General features: G+C 41.5%; 1 protein-coding gene across 4 annotated transcripts in view; it reads right to left on the bottom strand.

The window, feature by feature from the left end:
- The window catches only part of PAK1 (p21 (RAC1) activated kinase 1), a 120,735-nt gene that overhangs the window by 2,384 nt on the left and 94,166 nt on the right, over positions 1–24,185 (bottom strand). For all 4 annotated transcript variants that reach the window (XM_054724815.1, XM_054724816.1, XM_028158329.2 and 1 more), the window contains exons 6-14: positions 22,741–22,857; positions 19,958–20,132; positions 17,520–17,583; positions 13,984–14,032; positions 11,253–11,365; positions 7,762–7,879; positions 2,823–2,922; positions 1,641–1,837; positions 888–1,025 (exon numbers count right to left, since the gene is read on the bottom strand). In XM_054724815.1, the coding sequence (XP_054580790.1) occupies positions 888–1,025; positions 1,641–1,837; positions 2,823–2,922; positions 7,762–7,879; positions 11,253–11,365; positions 13,984–14,032; positions 17,520–17,583; positions 19,958–20,132; positions 22,741–22,857 (1,071 nt within the window). The remainder of the gene's footprint in view (positions 1–887; positions 1,026–1,640; positions 1,838–2,822; positions 2,923–7,761; positions 7,880–11,252; positions 11,366–13,983; positions 14,033–17,519; positions 17,584–19,957; positions 20,133–22,740; positions 22,858–24,185) is intronic.

The raw sequence follows: 24,185 nt of genomic DNA, 5'->3' as shown, positions 1-24,185 counted from the left end.
AAATGGAGGTTGTAATCTAGTGGGGAAAACAGAAATGTTCATTACCTAACTTTAATGCAGGGCAGTGTGGTAGATCCTGCTCTGCCCTGCCCTGCTTAGTTGCTCTTGGTCCTAACACAAAAAAATGACTGACTGTGCATGCCTACAGATTACTCACTGTTACAAAGTTATGTGATACTTACTATTAAATCACCATAGGCAATGTAGTAAAATATACTAGCAATAAGAAATTGCACCTGAAACATAAATGTTACATACAAATAATGTGGCCGCTAAAGATAGTTTTTGCAACCATGTGAAACAATTAGGCTGTCTATTCAGAATTAAGCAGGTGGTATAAAAGACATGGTAAACCCCCGACTTTAGGCTTCGCCAAGTCTGGCAGAATATCACTGCCACCATCTGAGAGGGTTTCAACTGAAGAAACAGGGAAGACTTGAAAAGGTGCACTCTAACCATCCCCCAAATTTATGTCCTCTGATACCCTTTACTGAAAATGCATTTTTTGAGTAAAATATAACTTTTGTAATATTTGCACATTAAAGAGCATCTACCAAAGACTCAAACTCTGCTAGACTAAATCAGGCAGAACAAAACAAGTGCTAAAGAAAGATACAAGCAAAGTTCAATAGGAGCTCAGATGGTAGATTTTTCAGCTGAGCCTGGGAGAATGTAGAGTTTTAACAGGCTGAAGAAGAGCCTACGGGAATGACAGGAGCAGAAGCCCAGGATGAAGAAGGTTGGGGAACTGGGAATATATGTAGGCTGAGTGCAAAAGTGGTAAGAGAGAAGGCAGGTTCTAAAGAAACCCATACCTCACACACAAAAATGAAGCAAAACAGGCTCAGTTTCCAAAAATCAGGGGCTTCCCTGCATAGACCAGTTACCTGTAACAGCTCTTTAGCTGAACCCCTCTTCTCCACATCCATCTCAAGACAGCGGTTCAGAAAGTCTCGGAAGATAGATGACAGCTTCTCTGGGTTCTGAAGCTCTGGGGTCCCATTGGTGGCAATGAGGTACAAGGCCTGACAACACAAGTGGAAAATCACCTTAGGTTCCAAATGAGGTTCTCACTTGGTCCCAGACATGCCCTCTAGACATATGGTCAGCTGCTTTATGCTTCTAGGACACAAAGAGGCAGCTTCGGTATACTGGAAAGAATATGACCAAGGATCAAGTTTAACATTAAAAAGCCATGTGACCACGTGCAAGCCAGTGAAACATTGATCAGCTGCCTCCTGCACGTACATACCTACAACCTGGGTATGTGCCCTGACTAGGAATCTAACCCGCCACCTTTTTTGGTGCACAGGACAATACTCCAACCGAGCCACACTGGCCAGGGCTTACTCTGCTTTTTTTCACAGCACTTACCTCTGTTACTATATATTAATTTGTTTTCTAATATTAGAACGGTTCCTTGCTCATGATAGGAGCTCAATTGTTGAGTACTGTAGTAAATTAATGAGTGACTACTAATATCCCTTTTCTTTGAGCATTTATACTTTAAATTCATCAGTGGCTGATTTTATCCAGAAAAGAGAGATCTAGATTGAAAGCCATTGAGAATAGCCTGAGTCCCACTTCCTGGTACTAAAGACAACAACCCAAAATCTTGTAATGAGACTAGCAACACTTACTCTCAGAGGGTTTTCATTGAGGTATGGGGGCTCCCCTTCAATCATTTCGATGGCCATGATGCCCAGGGACCAGATATCAACCTTGGGCCCATAGGCTTTCCGCGTCACAACCTCTGGTGCCATCCAGTATGGGGTTCCCACCATGGTGCTCCGTTTGCTCTGCTCCGGGGTGATCTGGGCACAGAATCCAAAATCAGCTAGAAAAAGAAAAGAAGGAAAGGAATTGTATTTGGGGTTCTCTTTTGTGAGTATTGACTATATGCCTACCCCTGGGTGTCAATCTCTGCCTCACTCCCCATCTCCCCAAAGCTGGAGTCACATAATTGCCACTTTCATGCCCAGCCCCTAGCCTGTCCCCTGTTCAACCTTAAAGAGAAGTAGGAGCAACATAACAAATATCACCCCTGGCCTTTTATCCATCCTCAAGCCAAAAGGACTAGACATTAAAGTCCAAGTTGCCCATTTGGCCTCGTTTACTTGCTCCAATTCTTCTTTCTTCTTGAAAACAATTCCCATATCCCAAAATCTGGCAAGTCGGTCCATGCTTTACTTCCTGGGCATGAGTCTCAGACTTAAACTCTATTCACTTACAATGAGGCATGGCCCCATTTTTATCAGTTCCTCACCCTGTGGCCAGAACAGAGACTGAGAACAGTCTTCCCTTCCACCTATGACACAACCTGTTTGTCTGGACTATTGGTCCTTACACTTTTATTCTGCCTGAAGTTCATTTAGATTACATTGCAATTATATGTTTATTTAAATTACGAGGCCTTTGATAGGAAGAACTATGTCTTCTCACTCGTTTTTTTATTCCAAGAGGGTCTGGAATATAACAGACATATAATAAAAGTTTGCTGAATGGATGACTGAATGACAAAAATTACACTAAACTCATTTTTGTAATTATGTATTTCATGTAGATTGAGAACTACTTGAAGACAGGCAAAAGCGTCCTTCGTGTCCATCAGAAGACCTAGCACATAGGGGGCATTCGGTACATTTTTTTGGCTAAATGTATAAATGAATGAATAAAAATGACACCCTATATAGTAGTCATATAAAGATCCTGCATATCCCAGGAAATGCTCTTCGGTGAGTTCTCTAGCTACTATTATATGAATACTGTCCCACAGGAGACGGGGTCCCACAGGAAAGAGAAGCATTATCACTCCTACTCACTTAGCTTGACAGAGCCATCCATTCCCAACAGGATGTTGTCACTCTTGATATCTCTGTGAATGACCTGGTTGGAATGCAGAAACTCCAAAGCTTGCAGGCACTATTGAAGTGGTGTGAGCAGAGGGAGAAAGAAAGGACATATAATACGAACACTTACAGGAAATCAACTAATCCAACTTCCTAATTCTACGATAAAGTGAGGCCCCAACAAGTAAAAGGACTTGCTCCAAATGAGCGGCATAGATAGGTCTAGACTCTAGTCTTCTGTCTCCCAGTTAAGCATTCTTTTAACATTCCATGCTGCCTTATACCTTTACTAGAGGCCCGGTGCATGAAATTTGTGCACGGGGGTGGAGGGAGGGTCCCTCAGTCCAGCCTGCACCCTCTCACAATCCGGGACCCCTTGGGGGATGTCCAACTGACCGGGCCTAAACTGGCAATTGGACATCCCTCTCACAATCCTGGACCGCTGGCTCCTAACTGCTCGCCTGCCTGATCACCCCTAACCACTCTGCCTGCCTGCCTAATCACCCCTAACCACTCTGCCTGCCTGCCTGATCACCCCTAACCACTCTGCCTGCCTGATTGCCCCTAACCACTATGCCTGCCTGCCTGATTGCCCCTAACCACTATGCCTGCCTGCCTGATTGCCCCTAACCACTCACCTGTCTGCCTAATCACCCCTACCCACTCTGCCTGCCTGATTGCCCCTAACTGCTCACCTGCCTGCCTGATCACTCCTAACCACTCTGCCTGCCTGCCTGATCGTCCCTAACTGCTCGCCTGCCTGCCTGATTGTCCCTAACTGCTCGCCTGCCTGCCTGATTGCCCTTAACCACTTCTGCCTCGGCCCCTGCCGCCGCAGCTTTGTTGGAAAGGACATCCAGAATGATGTCCGGAAGGTTGTTTGGCTGTCTGGTCTAATTAGCATATTATGCTTTTATTATTATAGATTATACCTTATTTATTATACCTTACTATAATATACCATGTAACAGTTTTCTTTCAATACTTGAGTTCCTCCAATATACTTTATTTTGGAGTTTTTAAAGAGCATTAAATACTTGGCAAAGAACCTGAGACCCAAAAGAAAAACTACTGAGGAAGAATGGAAAGAATTTTGTAATGATAAAACTGGAGGAAAGTGACAAATAAGTCATATTTGGGAAACCAGGCATCTGGAACTGATATTAGAAGCAGTAGAGTTAGGAGGGTAATCTTATTTTGGAGATAATTTATTTTGTTTGGGGTATGCTAAATTTTATATACCTATAAACATTTATAGACGAAGTCCAGTAAGCAACTAAACATAAGAGTCTTAAGTTCTATACAGAGGTCTAGACTTGAGATAAATATTTATGAGTTGTATGTGAAGAGGTGATTTTTTTTTTTAAGTTATAGAAATGGTTGGAACTGGCAAATGTTATAGAAGATAAGAAGAGAAAGAAAAAAACCTTAGAAAACACCTATACTTAGCAGGCAGAATGAAAGTGCCTGGTTCTGCCACTCCTGATGGACAAAATCATTCTAGATAAATCACTTACTCTCTGGGCTACTGTTTTCCCATCTGTAAAATGCGACTAAATCTTCTAAGTTAAGTCCAGAACCCAAAGCTAAAATTTTAGAAGCTTCTATCAAATTAAAAACCATCCTATATAATAAAGAGGTAATTTGCAAATTGACCCTCACACCCTCACAAGATGGCCGCCCCCATGTCATCACAAGATGGCCGCCCCACATCGTCACAAGATAGCTGCCCCCACATTGTCACAAGATGGACAGTAGGGGAGGGCAGTTGGGGGCGACCAGACCTGCAGGGAGGGCAGTTGAGGGCAATCGGGCCAGCAGGGGAGCAGTTAGGCGTCAATCAGGCCAGCAGGGGAGCGGTTAGGGGGTGACCAGGCTAGCAGGCAGAAACGGTTAGGGACAATCAGGCAGGCAGGCAGGTGAGTGGTTAGGAGCCAGCAGTCCTGGATTGTGAGAGGGATGTCCGACTGCCAGTTTAGGCCCGATCCCTGTGAGCCTAAACAGGGATCGGGCCTAAATCGGCAGTTGGACATCCCCCGAGGAGTCCCAGATTGGAGAGGGTGCAGACCAGCCTGAGGGACACCCCCCCACCCAGTGCACAAATTTCATGCACCGGGCCTCTAGTCTATAATCATCTATAATCATAAAAGCATAATATGCTAATTAGACTGATGTCCTTCTGGACAAAGCCAGGGTTGCGAGGGAAGCCCAGGTCCCGGGTGCCAGCAGCCGGAGGAAGGAAGGCCTACTCTTGCATGAATTTCATGCATCGGGCCTCTAGTAAAGATATAAACCAATTTGAAAATGATATTTAAATGTTCTCAAATTAATATTTTATTTTAAAAAGCATATTAATGGCTAAATTAAAAACAAACCAATATCCAGAAGTGACTATTCCCTATGAAAGTAATAGTTGTTTTCCTTAGGAGGCTGAAAACCCTGGCCTCTGAATGTCAAAAATTATGATCAAAAAGAATGATTTCAAGAAACCGGAACCCTCATGCACTACTAAGAGAAATGTAAAATGGTACAGCTACTTTGGAAAACAGTGTGGCCATTCCTCAAAATGTTAAGCCTAGAAGTTCTACTCCTAGGCATATATCCAAGAGAAATTAAAACATACATCCAGCCCTGGCCCGTGTGGCTTAGTTGGTTGAAGTGTCAGGTCACATACCCAGGTTTTGTGGGTTCAATCCCCAGTCTGGGCATGTACAGGAGGCAATGAAAAACTTAACATTGCGTGAGGATTAAAAATAATAATAATAATAAATACATCCAAACAAAAACGTATACATGAATGTTCATAGCATTATTCCTAATAGCCAAAAAGTGGAAATGACCCAAATGTCCATCAACTGATGAATAGATAAATAAATGGAATCTGATTTGCTATTAAAAGGAATAAAGTACTGCTATGTTCTATAATATGGATGAACCTTCAAACCATTATGCTAAGTGAAAGAAGCCAGTCACAAATAAGCAAATACTACATGACTGCATTTACATGAAATCCAAAACAAGCAAATCTATAGAAGTGGGGTGAGTGGAAAGTGACTGCTAACAGGTATGGAGTTTCTTTTTGGGGTGATAAACTTGTTTATGGTGATGGTTGTACAACTCAATATACTAAAAACAATAAAAGTATATACCTTGATTGAGTGGATCAAAATTCAAAATCCAAAGTATTGTTTCTACTAAATGTATATTGCTTTTGCACCATCATAAAGTCAAAATATCATAGATGATCCATCATAAGTCAGGACCATATATGGGTGAATTATATCTAACTAAATATTTTTTAAAAGTGGGATGATCTCTATTAGAACTCAATAGAGTAATTGAGTTCTCTATTGAGTAATTGAAACAGTAATGCCATCTATTTTTGCAACATTTAAAAATTCTTCCAAGTGTTTATTGATCCATATGGCACCCCTAAGGTATATACGCTGTGCGTTTCCATTTTAAAGATAAATAATTTGAGGCAAATGATTTCCTTGAGTACACATGCATGTATCATGCATGTATTTTCAACCAGTGAAAAACATCTTAGACATTACAATGGTTTGTGGTTTCCAAAGGGTCACAGTACATAAACAGATATTCACTACAATGTACCTATGATATTAAAATTTCATGGGGGCAATGTGATTAGAAAAAAAAATGTCTTCAAAGGCTCTTTGGGGTGAGGGCAGAGATAATGGGGGAAAAGTTGAAACACTGCATCAGTGGTACAGAAAAGAAGTCAGATCTAAGAATCCCAAGCTGGTATTAATCCCATTAACCTATTGTATTTGTTCTAGATCGCAAAGGTGATCTTATTTTCTAGGACAGTACTGATTTCACATGCTTTTGTTTCTTAATATTGATTAAATAAACAACTACATAAATTCATCTGTATGCCTCCAGGTGTTACATCATCAAACCTCAATCATACTATTGGACACATCCCCATAAAACCCTGAACCTAAGATAATCTTCTACTTTCCCTTTCCCCAATTCCCAAACTTTTCTCTGGGATACTGAAAAGTTCCAGTCTTATATCAGCAAAACATCCGATATCCTCAGCTTCTCTGAATATTCCCTGAATTCATCTTCGTGCTCTAATGAAAACGTGGCTATCCTCTGAGTGCTGCTCCCACTTCTTACTCCAGCACATTATAGACCTCAGACAATTAATTGCAAAGAGGAGAAAGGAGAATACCTATTTATGCTTTTCTATTTCCTTTGCCTGGAAATATTTCACCCTGGATTTTTAGCTTGGCTTACTTTTTCCTATCATGAAGATCTTTATTCAAACCTATATGCAAAGCCTTCCCTGATGACTCTGTCTAAAAGAGCAATTCCTCTGTCACCACCTTCTTATCTGCTTCATAGGAAAGCCCATAGCACATGAGGAAAGCAGGAAAGCATAATAAAAATATGATTAAAAATAGATACCCATGTAAAAGAGACAGAGGAAAATATTACAAAGTGTTTATAGCAGTTACCTTTAAGGGTTGAAATTATGAGTGACTTGATATATATTTTGGTACTTTTTAATTTTTCTATAATGGGTATATCCTATATAATATGGAGCTAATATGCTAATTAGAACAGGCACGGAATGACCTTCCAGAATGACCAGTGGGGGGTTGGGGCAGCGGGGCTGCAAGGGCTACTCTTGCACGATTTTCGTGCATCGGGCCTCTAGTAATTTTATAATCAATATAAAATTATCTTTAAAGAAAAAAAATCATGGTGATAGAAATTTCAAAACAGGCATAATAAAAGAATGATGGGAGAGTCTGACTTCCCATCTCATTTCTCCCACCTGCACAGTGCCCAGGCTGAGATCCCACCAGATGTCGAACATTGACAGACATGGGTATGGAGGCCACATCCTGCTCAAGGCTGGTTTGGCCACTGGCCTTACCTCACGGCAAACAGCTGCAATCTGGCCTTCATCCATGCAGGTTTCCGTCACCACATCTGTCAAAGAGCCTCCAGCCAAGTATTCCATGACAACCCACAGCTCATCTCCCACGAGGTAACTGTAGGATAAAGGGTAAGAAGGAACAGAGTACACTGAGCCATAGAACTGGATTTCAAAGGCTCAGCACATACACAGAGTGAACCCGCATTTCCATCAGCTCTGGAAGAGTCTGCTTTCTGGGGAAAAGCAGAAACTGGGGGACAGAATTACTAACTTGATAGTTCTTAGGAATTCAACCAGAGAAAACAAAGCAGGCTATTCTGTGAAGCCCCAAAGGACAGATCACTAGGTTGAAGATATGAAATATAAAATTATATTTCATCACAACACAAAGCAATGCCTCCTAAAATTTGACACAATTCCCACACCTCTAGAAGCACTACAGCAGAGAGCACCCCACCATTAACAAAGACAGGATTTGGAGTCCATGTTACCAATACAGGGAGACACTCAACCTCCTTGAGGGTTCTCCCATGAGACCAAATACCGGGTCCTGTTCAAGACTCTCTCCCAGAATCCAGCACAGTAGGTGCCAATATTTACTGAAGAAATCAATCCTATATAATAAAAGCCTAATGTGCAAATAGACCGAATGGCAGAACAACTGGTGGAACGACCGGTCGCTATGACGCCCACTGACTACCATGGGGCAGACATTCAACACAGGAGCTTCCCCCAGCCCACAGGCCCCAGGCCCTGCCAGTCACCCCACAGATTGGCCCTGATCGCCAGCCAGGCCTAGGGACCCTACCTGTGCTCGAAATTTTGTGCACCGGGCCTCTAGTTGGTAAAATAAAAGGTAACTGTAAATATTTTTTTAAAAGAAGGCTATAAAAGCCATTTAAAAGCTGTAAAGTATTATACACATAGTCATTACTCTGGCAATGATCTCTATTTTGAGTGTCTCTGATTCCAGGAATGGAATGAGTCCAGTAAGGGCTTCAGGGCCAAAGCCTCTTCCGGTAAGCCAAGGGCTGCCACTTCGTACTGTATCCCTAAAGACATTATGAGTTTGACATGAGTTAGAACCCATAATTTCACTGATAAAAAGATCACTTAGCCAGTCTGGTTAGCATCCTCAGCTATAGAGTAAGACAAATAAAAACAAGGCTGGCCCAGAGCCCTACAGACCCTCTGCTAACTTCAGACAAAGAAGCTAGACTGGATTGTCTTGAGCTGAATGGTATGTCACCTTATCTTCATCCTGCTACTGGGCAGATGGGGACACTGCTAGGGGTCGGGGGAGAAGGGGAGGAAAAGGTCTCAAGCAAAGGCTAAGATTTGAATCTTATTCTCTTGACTATGAATCTAGTACTCCTTCCTTAAGATTATTTATAACTTAAAGTCTTGTAGTTTTTTAATTTGCATAAAGAATAAATATGACAAATTAAATCTTTCTTCAACAATCTCTTTTGAGAGAGAAGACTGTAGTGACTTGAACCAAAAGAGAATTCAGAACTGGGTAAAAAGCCCTCCAGGGACATGAACCTAATTCCTCCCTAATAAAACAATGCACATTTATGGCCTCTCACCCAGCACATCAAAAAGACATCTGTCAACTTGGACTAATTGGAGGGAGAAGTTTGAGGGGCCAAGAGACTATCTCCAGACACATGCAAAGCAGAGTTCATATACCTGGGCACAGATGTAAAACAATGGGCATCCAGATTCATGTTGTGTTAAACACTTTGTAGCTACACACTGCACCAAGGTACCTTCAAAAATCACATCTTTAGATAAAACCTCAGAGCATCACATATCTGGAGAACAAGTATGCAGAGAAGTTCTCTTCTGAGACAACTCACAAAAATCACAGAATCTCCATTGCAATACCCCCACTGAGTGCTCAGGTGAAGGCTACTCACTTCTGTCCTCCAACAGGTGCTCCCATGTGCTTTTTTTCCACAGCCAACTAGGAGCTGGACTGAGCTTTATTTACTTCTGATTCCACAGTTTAAGCCTCTGGATACACCAGCAAAGGCTTGATCGATACATTTATAAATTTTCTAATCCAATTGCCAGAACACAAATTCCTCCAACAATATTGTCATGCATTTTATTGTTTAGCACCTCCAGTGATGAGGAACTCACTATCTTATGGGATAGGCCATATCCTTATTGGACAGTTTTCATTTTTCCTTATCCTGAGCCCCTTATAGAAATAAATCTGGTATACTTATAGCCCTCAATAGTGTGTCCAAGCTACATTCTCTGTGTAATAGGTTCTTAAAAGAGATGGGAAGGTAATAACTTTCAGAAGGTTCTTCAGAGCCAGTCATGACCCACATCATAGACAATTATCCCCCAAAAGGAGAAGGCTTTGTTCTCTACAGCTATCAACATGATATGCTGGGAAGGTCAAAGTCCAACTCCTTTCCTCTTTACAGAAACTGAAGCTTCCTGATGTTTTGTATGCAAAAAAGAAATCTGGCAGAAATGAAATCAGTTGGCAATGCAATGGTATAAAGAGTAAAGGAATTAAAGTCCAAGACAGTCCAATAGCACCTCCACCTGTGCTGTCTCTGAAATCCAGACAAGAAGCTCATTTTCTTTTTTCATATGTGGGAGGAAAGAACATGATATGGTGCTAGGGATATTCAAATACAAAACCCTCATCTGCTACTTACTGATGTACTGGTCTTGAACTAGTTGTTAACTTCTATGAACCTCAATTTCTTAGGTAATAAATCCTACCTCACAAGTAAAGCATAACACAAACGCTAGCTACAACCACCATTATTATGTTGAAGAACAAAATTCAGACGAACTGAAACAACAGGCTGAAAAAATCAAGATGGGATTTAATGAAGACAACTAAGAAGTTCTACATTACCAGTTTAAGGCATGGTCATGTAAAACAAAACAAAAAAGATTAGAGATTTTAATTGACTCCAACTTACTAGGGGTTAACAATGAAAAATGCCTCCTTAAAAACACACACACACACACACACACACACACACACACACACACACACACACAAAATAATGAATGAAATCACTAGCTTGTGTCGCATTTAGAACAAAGGAGAAGTCCCACTCTCTCCATTCTGGTCAAATCGGAAATAAAAATACTGAGTGTCACATTTTGTGAAAATACCAGACAAGCTAGAACTTATTCAGGAGGGTGAACATGATGAGGAAAGATTTGAGATGCGGAATGATTTAAAAGCCTAAAGGTCTGACCCAGGCCGAGGGGCTGAAGGGCTTCCCTGAGGCCGAACAAACAGTGCTGTTAGGAGCTACAGGATGGTAGGGTTCAGCCTAACCCAGGAGATTGTGCAGCAAGCAGAGGTGTCAGCAGTATGCAGGGTCAGAGGCACAGAGCTAAGCATCATAGAAGATTCTTCAATGGAGGCGTTGCCTTCTCCTTTAACAACTCCACCATCCATCAGTCCCAAAGGCCCTCTCTCTGACAGAACCTGTCCATACCTGTCCAAGTAGTTCACAATATTTGGGTTCTTATTTTCCCTCATGACCAGGATCTCATTAATAATCAGCTCTTTCTTCGGCTGCTGCTGAAGGTTCATCTGCTTAATGGCCACCTGAAATCAGAGTAAATTCGATACGCTATTAGAGTCACTCAGTACTTACTGAGCATCTACTAAGTACGAGGCCTTAAACACTAAGCAGACAGAGATGAATAAGATATGGTCTTACCCTTGAAGAATTCACAATTTATTAACATAGCCCAGTGGTACTCAATATGAGGTCCCTAGACCAGCAGGATCAACATCTGGAAATTGTTGAAAATGGAAAATTTTCAGGCTCTAGCCAGTCCTAGAAATTCTGTATTTTAATAAACCCTCCAGGAGATTCTGATATACATCAGTTTGAGGATCAACCTTGCTACTAAATAAAATAGTTTTATTAAAAAATACTTCTAAAAATCACAGTATAAAAGAGGTGTGCTATAACAAAAGTCCATACAAAGTGCTACAGAAACATGTTTGGTAATGTAGAGACTTCAGAGAGGGGAAGATGGCTTTTTAAACTTGGTGTGGAAAGACAAGTCAGAGTGGACCAGGTGAAGAGAGAAGAGAAAAAGATCTTGATAGGCTTCTTGTCTATAGAAATATATCAGTTTCCACGTAATACAAATATAGATTAGTTTCCAAGGCACTTTTGTATCCATCTTTTCTGTGTCAGGTACTATCTAAGGTATTCTCAAGTTTATTTCATTTAATTCTCAGAAATACCAAATTCAGCATTACTACTGACCCCTTTTGACAGATAAAGGAATTGTGTTTGAGAGGGATATGTGGATTGCAAACATGTGTCTAAAGGGCAACACGTTGACCTAAAGACATCTTACATTAAGTATAGTAAGCTCTTGTAACATATGTTAAGATTTGGAGCCATAGAGTGCCTTCGGAATTCCCTCAGGGCATCTTGAAGAATGGAACAGTATTCTTGAACCTCACAGAAGTCACTGCTGGCAGCAGAAAGGAAGAACAGAGGCGGACAGAAGATAACATAGAGGCAGTGGCAGGACCTCGGGGATCCTTTGTAATAGCTACTGACTAACTATGGCCTAGGCTACATGCCCTTCACACCTAATCAGATCCCTCCTCTTCAGGCCAGCAGACAGCACTCCTATAACAGAAAAGGAATTGGACTTGAACTCTGAGGACGTAAGCTCCAGGGCTGAGTCTGCACTCACTGATCTTGACCAATCACAAGTTCTCTAAGCCTCAGTCTCTTCATCAACACACTGAGGATAATAATACCAACCCTGGTTCCCTTCCTCACAGGATTGGTTTGAGGACTAAATGAGGTAGTGGCCAAGGTGTTACTCATATTCAAAAAGAAATTTAAATAATAAAGTAAGGCAACAATGATAACTGCATTTGATAAGTACCTGGCACAGAGCAGCAAGAATGACAACATCAACAAGGAACAATAGCAAAACCCAACCACCCTCCCACCACTACTATTCACTGAATGCCTACTATGTACCAGGCCCGGATGTTAGGTGCTCTGCTTACATCATGTCAGTAAAACCTAACAACAACCCTGTAAGTAAAAACCATTATCTGCATTTGCAGGTAAGGAAATTGAGATTTAACATTTACAAGAAAGTTGCCTAAAGTCATCATCAGTGCCCACAGGGCCACATGACTCCAAAGCCTCTCCCAGTCTATTCCATTACACACATTCCCTCTAAAAAAATAGGCTTGAAAAACAATAGTTCAATCTGTCCCTGGAAGACTTCCCAGCACTAACACACAGTCTTCCTACGGGTGACAGACAAGAGCTCTGCTCCTCCCCGGGGAAGCCCCTAGTAAGCACTGACTCCCGAAGCCTGGAGATTCAGACTCCCTGGGCAGGAAGCAAGGCCTTCCTGACCACACTCATTAGCCACCCTAATGGACTTCCATTCACAGTTTTATAACCACAAGGCAGGCACAGAGGGAAGTCAAGTTTCTGTTTCCTGTGGGTAGCTTCTCATACACGCAGCCTCCAGCCTTTCAGGAACTGCCCGCCATGAGCCAGCCTCCCATTAAGGGCGGTAAGGCCCCAAGAGGCCAGAAACATGACAAGGAGCCCTCGTGCCTAACCTGAGCTCTACAGTGGCCTTGCAGCCCGGAGAGCACAGCTTCCAGTTTTGGAATCAAAAGTTTCTAACCCAGTCCTTGCGAACTGTACAACCCTACAAGTTATTTCAACTCCCTGTTCCCTACATCAAAGGGACTTTTAGAATGGGTATATCCCCCTCTTTTCCAGATCTCTACCTCCAATTCACCGTATTTAAAATTGACACAAGGATACCACCCTTCCTTCCTCACCGTTATTCCAACACAGGTTCCGGTCGGCACTATAAGTCTTTTATGTGTACACAATGGAAAATACGGTCTCTTACATTAGTATATGATTTGGGGGGGGGGGAAGGGGATAAAGCCATTGTATCGAGGGCCTTCAGGAGAGGTTTGAGGGGCTGGGAGGACAAGGAGATCCGCCATCCTCGGTCCAGCCAGATCTCCCGCTTCGCAGCCACTGGAAAGCCATTTAGATACGAGGGTCATGTCTCGGTGCTTCGGCAGCACTGAATCTTTCACAGAGTGTCCCTATCGAGCTAAGAAGGGTTAAAATTTAACCAAAAAGAAAAAAAAAAAAAAACACAGTAGAGCTGAAGGAGCAATAGTTGGTTGTAGACACTCACCTCCTGTCCTGTGGCCACATCCATTGCTGTGTACACAGTGCCTGAAGCACTGAACAACAGGTCGGGGAGAGAAGGAGGGAAAAACACAGGTATTAAGTGAGGCGATACTTGTCAAATGCAGATCTACACACAATCTGGCAATACAAGGGTTTGTAACAGCAGCAAAAATAATCTCCCCCACTGCCCACCCCCACCTTCTCATATTTAAGGGGCAGTATGGAGTAGCAGAGAGAATACAGGCTCCAGTGGACAAAATATCTGAGTTCCAGTCTGGAACGTCTACCTCGTATCTACTAGCTATGCCATCCTGAGCAAGTTATTCTCTGAGCTTCACTTTCCTCATTTGCAAAGTGAAGGTAAGAGTATAAGGGTGTATACGAGAATTTAAATCAATTATTTATTTATGCTCTCAAGAGGATATGTGAATTTCATTTTGCAGTTTGTATTATAAAACAGGTTTGTATTTTTCATTCTTTTCAAACATAAAGTATTAAATACGCTTTTTAAATACATATGCTCCCAGAAAATCTGATATTTCTACCCCAGCCCCAAGGTATCCTCACTATACATACATATGCACATATGTGCGCGCGCGCGCACACACGCACACACACACACACACACACACACACAAAGAGAAAAGAGAGTGGGAGGGAGAGAAATACTAGGAATAATGCTAGGAAAGTAATCATGTCCACTCTAAATAACTAAAAAACTAATTTTATGCCTATAACCACAAACCCTGTATATTTGTAGGTGATGATATGCAGCAATATTTGTAACTTTACATATCATATGTCATATATATATAATGTAATTTGAAGAAATTTAATTCCATGTATTGCCAAAAAAAAGCATTCTAGCAAGCCCTGAGATTATGCTTCACAGGGAAGTCAGGACAATTCAGGGAGAAAAGTCACTTGTAAGTTTGCCTTACAGCTAGAAATTATGGTCACCAGCTTCCTAGCCGCCACTCTTTGGTTGAGACCCTAGTTACATAACAAAAAAATGTGATCATTTATATAAGGGCTATCAAATAAGGATTGGATTATCTGCATTGGCAGTTATTTCCCGTTGACTCATCATCCTGCCTCTAGCCATCTTCTTTCATAAAGCTGGTGTCTAACTTCCTGTGCCCATCCTCCCCCATCCCACCAGATGCACCATTCTTAAAAGGCCTTGGGGATGGACATCTCTATGATTACAGGAGTCTAGGAAGCGAATCAGGCCCACTGGTTAGTACTTGATTATTTCTACCTTGAATAGACATATGTTTAGATATGAATTCTGTGGCAAAAAAAAAATCTTCAGGTCTTAAAGGGAAGAACAAGCAAAAATTATAATTAGCACTAATTCATCATACTTATGTGGCATTTTTTTTAAAAAATCATGGAATGTGAAATCATCAGCACAGGTGATTAATAAATATTTCATTCCTCCCTTACACTAACAGACCTATCAATAAGCAAGGAAAGCACATTTTGTAGATGTTGCCTATTTATGGGCTTCACACATCTGAATTTTTTTTTAAAATCATAAATTCAGGATGTGAAAGGCACAGAATCTACAATTGCTCTCCCTTAAATTTATGGATGAAGAAACTGAAGTCCAGATATGGGACCTGACTTGCCCACACTTGCCTGTGTACCTTTCTGCTACATTCTCAGTACCTCAATGTAATTAGCTACAGGAAATGCCATGCCAGATTACTCTTACTTTCTTCTCAGTATGTTAACTACCTTTTATTGAGTTCAGACTCATGAAAGCATGTCTGGTAGAAAAAGCACTCCACCAGGAAAAAAATGAGATTCACTCAAGTCCAGGGTTGTTTTAAGGATTAAACAATAGATGCAAATAACTGATGTAAGCTGTAGAATGCTGTATAATTAAAACATCAGTATATTATACAATACTTTATTTTATTTCCAGGAGGGTTTGGAATCATAAGGAAAAAACTAAAACAGAAAATTTCAATGACTTCATTAGCAACAATGCTTTCATTCAACTAACACTGAGATGAGAGCTTTCCATAAGCCAGATAATTTTTTCATTGTTTCTTTTTAACTTTAGCTATTTCTGTAGGTCTATAAAAATCTCATTATTTTTCTTTTTCATATAGAGATATAACTTACCTAAAGTAATTTGCAAAAATCTTAAGTGAACAACTTGATGATTTTTCAATAGGTATACAGACATGTGTGCACCACTAACATCACCCCTGAAGGTTCCTTCATGCCCCTTCCCAGTCAGCATTCCCCTCTCAGATGCAACAATTTCTCTAGCTTCTATATTAGCATATATTAGTTTTGTCTGTTCTTGAACTTATATTTACATAAATAAAATCATAGAGTTTTTGTTCTTTTATGTCTGGCTTCTTTTGCTCAAAATAATGGCCAAATGCTTTTTAAGAAATCACAGTATATAGCTGACCCTTGAACAACACAGGGGCACTGCCCTCCTGCGTAGTCAAAAATCTATGTACAACTTTTGACTCCCCAAAATCTTAACTACTAAAAGCCTACTGCTGACCGGAAGCCTTACTAATAACATAGTCAGTTAACACATATTTTGCCCGTTATATGTGTTATATACTGTATTCTTACAATAAAGTAAGCTAGAGAAAGTAAAATGTTAAGAAAAGCAGCCCGGCCCCCATGGCTCAGTGGTTGAGCAACCTATGAACCAGGAGGACCTGGGCAGGGCATATGCCTGGGTTGCGGGCTCAATCCCCAGTGTGGGGCATGCAGGAGGCAGCCGATCAATGATATTCTCTCATCATTGATGCTTCTATCTCTCTCCCCCTCTCTCTTCTTCTCTGAAATCTATAGATATACTTTTTTAAAAAAAGAAAATCATAAGGAAGAGAAAATACATTTACAGTATTTATTGAAAAACTTGTATATAAATGGACCCGTGCAGCTCAAACCTGTGTTGTCCAAGGGTCAACTGTATTGTAATTCTTTGTTTGACTATCTCCTGCAGACATGAGGTCTTTGAAAGCAGAGATCATGTCTGACTCATAGCTGTATTCCCACTGCCTAGTACAGAACAGGACTCAATTAAGATTTGCTGAGTTCAGTACACTGAGGGCAGCATACAAGATGCAGAGAAGGAACCAAAGAGGAGAAGACTGTCCACCTAGAAAAACAGGTCCTGCTACACGAGCAGAAGGGTCTGCAATTGAGTCTCCCAGTTCACACTGTGCTGGCAGAGCTGAGCACCAGGTAAACAGGGTTAGTCTGAAAACGCAGAGCTGTTATTTGGGAAGCATGTTTTATACTAAGAAAATAAATGGTTTTCCAATTCTCACTGCGGGGGTATTTTTAGCAACATGGCTGGCTAATGGCACATCTCTCCTTTTAAGCATAATTCTGCCAAACCCGAAATCAGCCTAACATAACACCTTCAGATGGGTGAGGGGTGACGTGGAGAAAGAAGAACGAGGTTTCTGAGAGGCAAAACAAAAGCAAAATCACATACACCAGTACACACCATTTTAAGTCACTTTTCTAGGGAAAGAAAATGCCCCTACTAACCCTTGTCCAATCTTCTCAAACCGTGTATATTTCTTCTTAGGATCGCCCACACTCACTATGCTTCCTTTGAAAAAAAAAACAGAGACCAGGAATCATTTTTTTTTTTCTCAGATCAAGATACGAAACAGACCCCATGTTTCTCCAAACCCTGGAGTTAGCAAAGGTACCTCCAATACCCAAAAACCATACTAAGGAGGGCCTAAGTTTTCCCTCGTAAGTTCCACCCAAAAGTTTCATCTCCTTACCCTTTTATTCATAGTAATCTATTCCATTTCTAAATTCCTAACAGCCACTTATTAATTTTTAATTAATTCATTCAATAAACATTTACTCATTTAATATGCTTGCTATGTGCCAAGCTCTATGTTGAGTGCTAGGAATAAAAAGATAGACGAGACAGTTAAGACCGTCTCTGCTCTCAAGAAGCTCAATTTCCTGGAGGAGACAGACAAGCATAAAGTCCCATGAAAAAATAATAGTCATTGTGCTAGACGGCAAAGGGGTACAGAAAGAGGTACAAAATACAGACTGGAAAGGCTTCAGATAGGAGGTGATATGTGGACTGATTTTTACAGGGTAGATAAGAATTAGGGAGGGAAAGTTGAGAAGGGGTCACAGAAGGAAGTACATCAAGTGCCAAGAAAGAGGTACGAGAGAGGTCACTGAGTTTTACAATTTGTGTTCTAGAGATGGTGAAACTGAGGCCCACAGAAGGGAAGATACTTCCTCCCAAGGTCACACAGCACCCTGGTGTCAGGGCTAAGATTAGGAGTTTGGTTTTCCGTCTCCCAGTCCAAAGTGCTTTCCACTAATACCAATTACTAAGATTTGGTACTTTTCATATACATTATCTCAAATTGCAAATGAGACTTACAAATGAGACAGGTAGTAACATCCCTATTTAAAAGATAAGAAAGAGGAGGCCCAGAGAACAGCAGGAAATTGCCCTAGAACCAAGCAAGGCTGGGGCTTCAATCCTGTGTCCTTAACTAAGATGGCAGTCTTTTTTTTAAAACCTGGTTCAAAGAAAAAAGACTACATATAGGAACAAATAGATGACTGTGTAAGTAGCTTTTCTTATTTCATCAGTTTGTAAGGGCTCTGGGCAACTTTTAAGAGAGTGAATTTTTTTTTAAGTCGAACAAGTCCTGGCCGGTGGTTCAGTGGTTAGAGCATCAGCCAAGCACCAAAGCATCATGGGTTCAATTCCTGGTCAAGGGCACATACTTCGGTTACAGGTTCAATCCCCAGCCCCTGAGAGCCAGAGGCAGCATGCTCTAACTATAGGAACATAAGTCATGTTCTAACCCCAGCCCTGTCGCTTTCTGGTTGTGTAATTTTGGGCAAGATGTTTAGCATCCCTGAGCATCCCTGAACTGCAAAAAAAAAAAAGAGGATTATAATGTCTGCCTTCACAAGGCTAATATGAGGGATACATATTTTTTAAAATATATTTTATTGATTTTTTACAGAGAGGGAGAGGGACAGAGAGCCGGAAACATCGATGAGAGAGAAGCATAGATCAGCTGCCTCCTGCACACCCTCCTACTGTGGATGTGCCTGCAACCAAGGTACATGCCCTTGACCGGAACCGAACCTGGGACCCTTTAGTACCCAGGCTGACGCTCTATCCACTGAGCCAAACCAGCCAGGGCAGGGATACATTTTTTTAAAAAATCAAGAAAATACCTTGCTTGCCATTTGGTACATAGTACAAGCTCACAAAATGTTACTTTCCCTTCCCTCTTTTCCTACAACCAAGATGGCAGATCTGTCTTCTCCTAGGGTCAATGACAAACATACAAATAATTAATTTTAAAAATCAATCACAGCACTCTTTCCCACCACATGTAGACAAGGCATCAAGCCTTTGTCAATACAACATTATAGACTATTCACTAGATAAAAGCTATTTATCATCTACTAGTACAGAGGTCGGCAAACTCATTAGTCAACAGAGCCAAATATCAACAGTACGATTGAAATTTCTTTTGAGAGCCAAATTTTTTAAACTTAAACTTCTTCTAACGCCACTTCTTCAAAATAGACTCGCCCAGGCCGTGGTATTTTGTGGCAGAGCCACACTCAAGGGGCCAAAGAGCCGCATGTGGCTCGCAAGCCGCAGTTTGCCGACGACAGTACTAGTATATAACCCATGCCTAAGGGTGAGAGATACCTAGATCCTGAAGTGAGCTATCCGCATTCTCTCTCATCACATTCCCATCTTAATGTGGCACCCAATCAGGGCTAGTGACTCGGAGGAGGTGGGAACAAGGGTAGGGTGAAGAGAAGCACAGTTTGTGGCTAAGATATCAAGCATAGCTAGCCAGCCACATAAAGCAAGCCTAGGACGGAGATCTTGATAGCAACAAAATTCTGTCTTTGTGCTCAACCAATCATATAGCAGAGGAAGGTTCAGAAAGCTACAAAGTGCTTACGTAATTTCTCCAAGATCTCTTCATCAGACATTTTAGGCTTCTTCTTCTGCTTCTCAGTATTCCGGGTCAGAGCATCTGGAGGAGTGGTGTTACTCTCCGTAGGTGAAATGGGAGATGTAGCCACATCCCGTGTTGGAGTAACAGGAAGTGGTTCAATCACAGACCGTGTGTAGACCTGCATTGTTGGTATAAGAATTTGACAAGGCCAGCCTCTGTTAGCATAGGGAAGCTCAGGAGCCTCTCTTAAACGTGCGTTAGAACATCCACAGAAAAACAAATCCCAACTCATTCGTTCTCCCAGGTCAAAATCTATGTCCCTCCTCCTCTGTGCCAGGCCCATCTTCTGTGGTTGGAATGGCCTTCCTTGCTCTCAGTATAAACGGCAAGGGTTAGTGAGAGTCTGAACAATGAAGATATTCAATACAGGTTAGACAACTCTCAACAGAAATGATTTAAAGGAAATTCTATCATGGAATGGGAATCCCCTTCATCTCAAAATTCTATTCTTTCCCAAGCTGAAATGAATATCTTGTATTTGCAGAGCATTTTGCACTAATACGATACAACATTATCTCTTTTGAGCTGCTCCCTCTTTAAATCCTGAATGCTTGCAGAGAAGGAACTACAATTGTTCTTTGCTGAAGAAGCAGTAGGATGTAGTCATTTAGACCACAGACTCGAGAATCTGACTGCCTGGGCTTAAATCCCAACTCTTACTTTTACCATATGTATGACCTTGGGCAGGTTACTTAGCTTCTCTGTGCTTCAGTTTCCTCATATCAATGGTGATACTAATGATACCTATTTTATAGGGTTGTTGTAGGAATAAATTAATTAACACATGAAATTATTAAAATCATACCCAACAGATACTGAGCTTTTAAAATTTTGCTAATTCTATTATATTTCCTATTCATTTACTGAGAATCCACTCTTTGCCTGGCTGTACAAAATGTTGCCCCATCTTCTTGTGAATTAAATCTTGTGAAAAAGTTATATGTCATTTAAAAATGAGCAAACTATATACTATTGAGGTTTAGGTAATTTATACTCCCTTTCCCAGAAGATCACTTTAGGCATTTATCAGATTTTTTTCATAAAAATATCACAACTATATTTTGGCTAGTCTATAAGTGAATGTGTCATTCATCCCTGAGTTCCTGTATCTAAGCAGTTCCTAACAAAAAGCATGCATTTAGATTCATGTTTCATGAGTCAATGAATAAATACTAAATGGGATTCTTCAGCTGGATCTTGAAGGACAGACAGGACTTTAATAGGTGCAAATGGGAGAGAACTTAAGTAAAGACATTGAGATCAGAGACTAGAGCTTCTTTCCTGACTTCTAGCGTAATGACTTCTTCATTTTCTATCTTCTACCTATAGACAAAGAATATCCCTGGCACCTCAGGCCTGTACTTCCACGCTCTGTCATTTTTATTTTTATTTTCAAATAGAGGGAGAGAGAGAGAAAAACAGCAATGATGAGATTCATTGATCAGCTAACTCCTACATGCCCCACACTGGGGATCGAGCCTGCAACCAGGACATATGCCCTGACTGGTTCATGGGTCGATGGTCACTGAGCCACACCGGCTGGGCATGCCTTGTCCTTCTTGTTTGGTTCTCTGAATTTTAAAAGCTCACTGAGGGTACAAACCCTGCCTTTTCCTTCTCTAATAGTCTCCTTGCCTGGCTCTCAGCACAGACCTGCACACACAAAAAGGCCACTGTGCTATGGTGGAAAGCAGCCTGGATTTAGAATAAATTACCTGCTTTCAATCCTGGCTCTTTTGGTTACTAAGAGACTTTAGGTAGCTCAATTTACCTTTCCAAATCTCAGCTTCTTTTTCTATAAATTGGGAATTATCAGTGCCTTTATAGAAACGATTGCTATGGGGACCTACCGCAAGGGTGATTCCACAGATTATAAATCCTTATCCTAAAGGTCATCTAATCCCCTTGAATTTCCTCCACGGCATCTTCCACAATCAGCCAACCAACTTCTGCTTAAATACCTCCCTGAATGCTTAACCCAAAGGCAGCCTTTTTTGTACTACCACAGAGTTTAAGCCCTAGATTGTTCTTTTGTTACAAAGCTCTTGTCATAATAAAAAGTCCAAGTTAAAAATATATATATACCAGCAGAGTATCATCTGATAATAGGTCAATGCTCACTGAAGCTAAATTAAGTAAAAGGCATGAACCCCTGTTGTCAAAGAGAGGGCAGAAGGACTGTGGCTATTCTGAGAAGGAAGAACCTCCTAGGAAGTTAAATAAAAATCACTGCCAATATCAGGCATCCGGATATCCAGCATATTAATAGCACTAACGTATTTATCGACTCTCCTGGGTCTTTCAGTATCATCGATGATGTTCTAAGAGGCTGAATGCTGTGCATTTAACAGAGAAGAAAAGATCTGCAGCCGGCTAATTTGTTGCTTCCCGGGAGACTGGAATCATTTATGTTAGTCCTGCACTAAGCAACATCAATTCTGTATATCTTCCTGTCTGTGGAGAACAGACTAAGTTAACGAGGGGCTGGGTTGGTATAAACACCAATTATTTAGGACACTTTGGGGCTATCTGCAAACCCATGCTAAATACATATACGACTTATTGTCTTTAATTATAAAGAAAGTACCTTTCAATCAAATTGGTTCAGTGATCTCACCAACGCCTAAGTCTAAGGACCACTACCCGAGTATAAAACCTCTAGGCCCCGAGCATCATCCCCACCCTCCCCCTCCAAACTTTAATAAATCACGTCCCCAAAGACTCACAGATTTTGTGTGCTCTGGGCGTGGAGCAATCACTGGAGGTGGGGTAGCATCATCATCATCGTCTTCATCTTCTGAGACAGGAGGCACTGCGGGGGTCTCAGACACAGCCTTCACATTCTGTACAGCGGAGAAAAAGCCAGATTCATCAGGTCCAGTCCTAAGATACAGGATCGAAATCTCCCCACCCCTCACCAAAGAAACCTCATCCTGACACCCCTTCTGAAACCCACATCAGCCTCCGAGCTCTTCACCTTTGTGCAGCCAGTCAGTCAGGAACTCGGCCGGCTTCCCTCTCTTCCAGTTACCACTATCCACTCAGGCCCTTTCTCCCATCCAAAGCTAACTGGGGACTGGGAAGCCAGGTGACAGCTCTTCTACCTGCCTTCCCCCATCCAGACCCCGAAGACAAGCACGTAGCTCCTTCTTCGCCTATAATTTTTACTCTCCACCCTGAACAGGTGATAAAATACGAAATGTAGGGAAGGGATGAGAAGTTTGGGATTCTACCAAGTTTATCATTACATTCCTTACTCCTTTCTGATGTGGCTAATGGAAATCCAGACAGGCACTCGCCTCTCCTTTTCCTTTCCTTACCAAAAGCTATCACACACCCAGTGTGTCCACAGGTGCCCTCGCCTCAACCTGAAGATACAGAACCTCAGGAGCCCCTTGTCTCAAGAGAACAGTGAGTTTCTCCCAAGACTGGCTACTATCCATTTCACTGGTCCTGGAATGAACCTCACCAGCATGACTAATTGGATCTGCTATAATCTCAGCAACATGATTTTCACATGCAAACTGTAACAAAGCTGGGCCAAGAACAGCATGTTTGGGGGCAGGTCCAGGCAAAAATATCATACCATTGCTGTTTATACCACAGATCTGAGAGACAAAATAGCTCCAAAACCTGAGATGTTTGATGGAGATTAAATGATCACAGCATAGGACCCAAGAGGCAATAGAGATATTTTAATACAGATAGACATGATTCAACAGTTTCAGATATTTTCAGGGCACCTACTTTGTGCTCAGTAAGATACCGTGATGGATACTGTTGACATAAAGAGACAAAGATGAAAAGGGTGGTCCATGTCCTGAAGCAGCCCATCATCGAATAGAGGAGACAGAGGGTGAGTTCCCCTTTTGCCTGCCATTTGGGGCCTCTAGAGAGAGGACAGTAGGGAGTCAGAATGACAGGGGATAGGTGGAAAAACTTACCGAGAGGAATACTAGACTAGAGCTACTGTTACCGTGTGGCAGGCTGGCCTTTACCACATGTGACATACTAAGGTAAGAAAAACTAGTTATCTCATCGTTTTCAACAGGACCTCTGGTACTGGGCATAACTTAAAAACTTTCAGTGCCAGGCACATGTAAGCAACAAGCTTTGTGTCACCATCAGCAATGAATTTATCCCTTTGGTCTCAAGTTTTATCACTTGAGGA

The sequence above is a fragment of the Eptesicus fuscus genome, chromosome 13 (genome assembly GCF_027574615.1).
Source record: "Eptesicus fuscus isolate TK198812 chromosome 13, DD_ASM_mEF_20220401, whole genome shotgun sequence".
Lineage (NCBI taxonomy): Eukaryota > Metazoa > Chordata > Mammalia > Chiroptera > Vespertilionidae > Eptesicus > Eptesicus fuscus.
The sequence above is the reverse complement of the archived record's forward strand: the minus strand, read 5'-3'. Positions and strand labels throughout refer to the sequence as shown.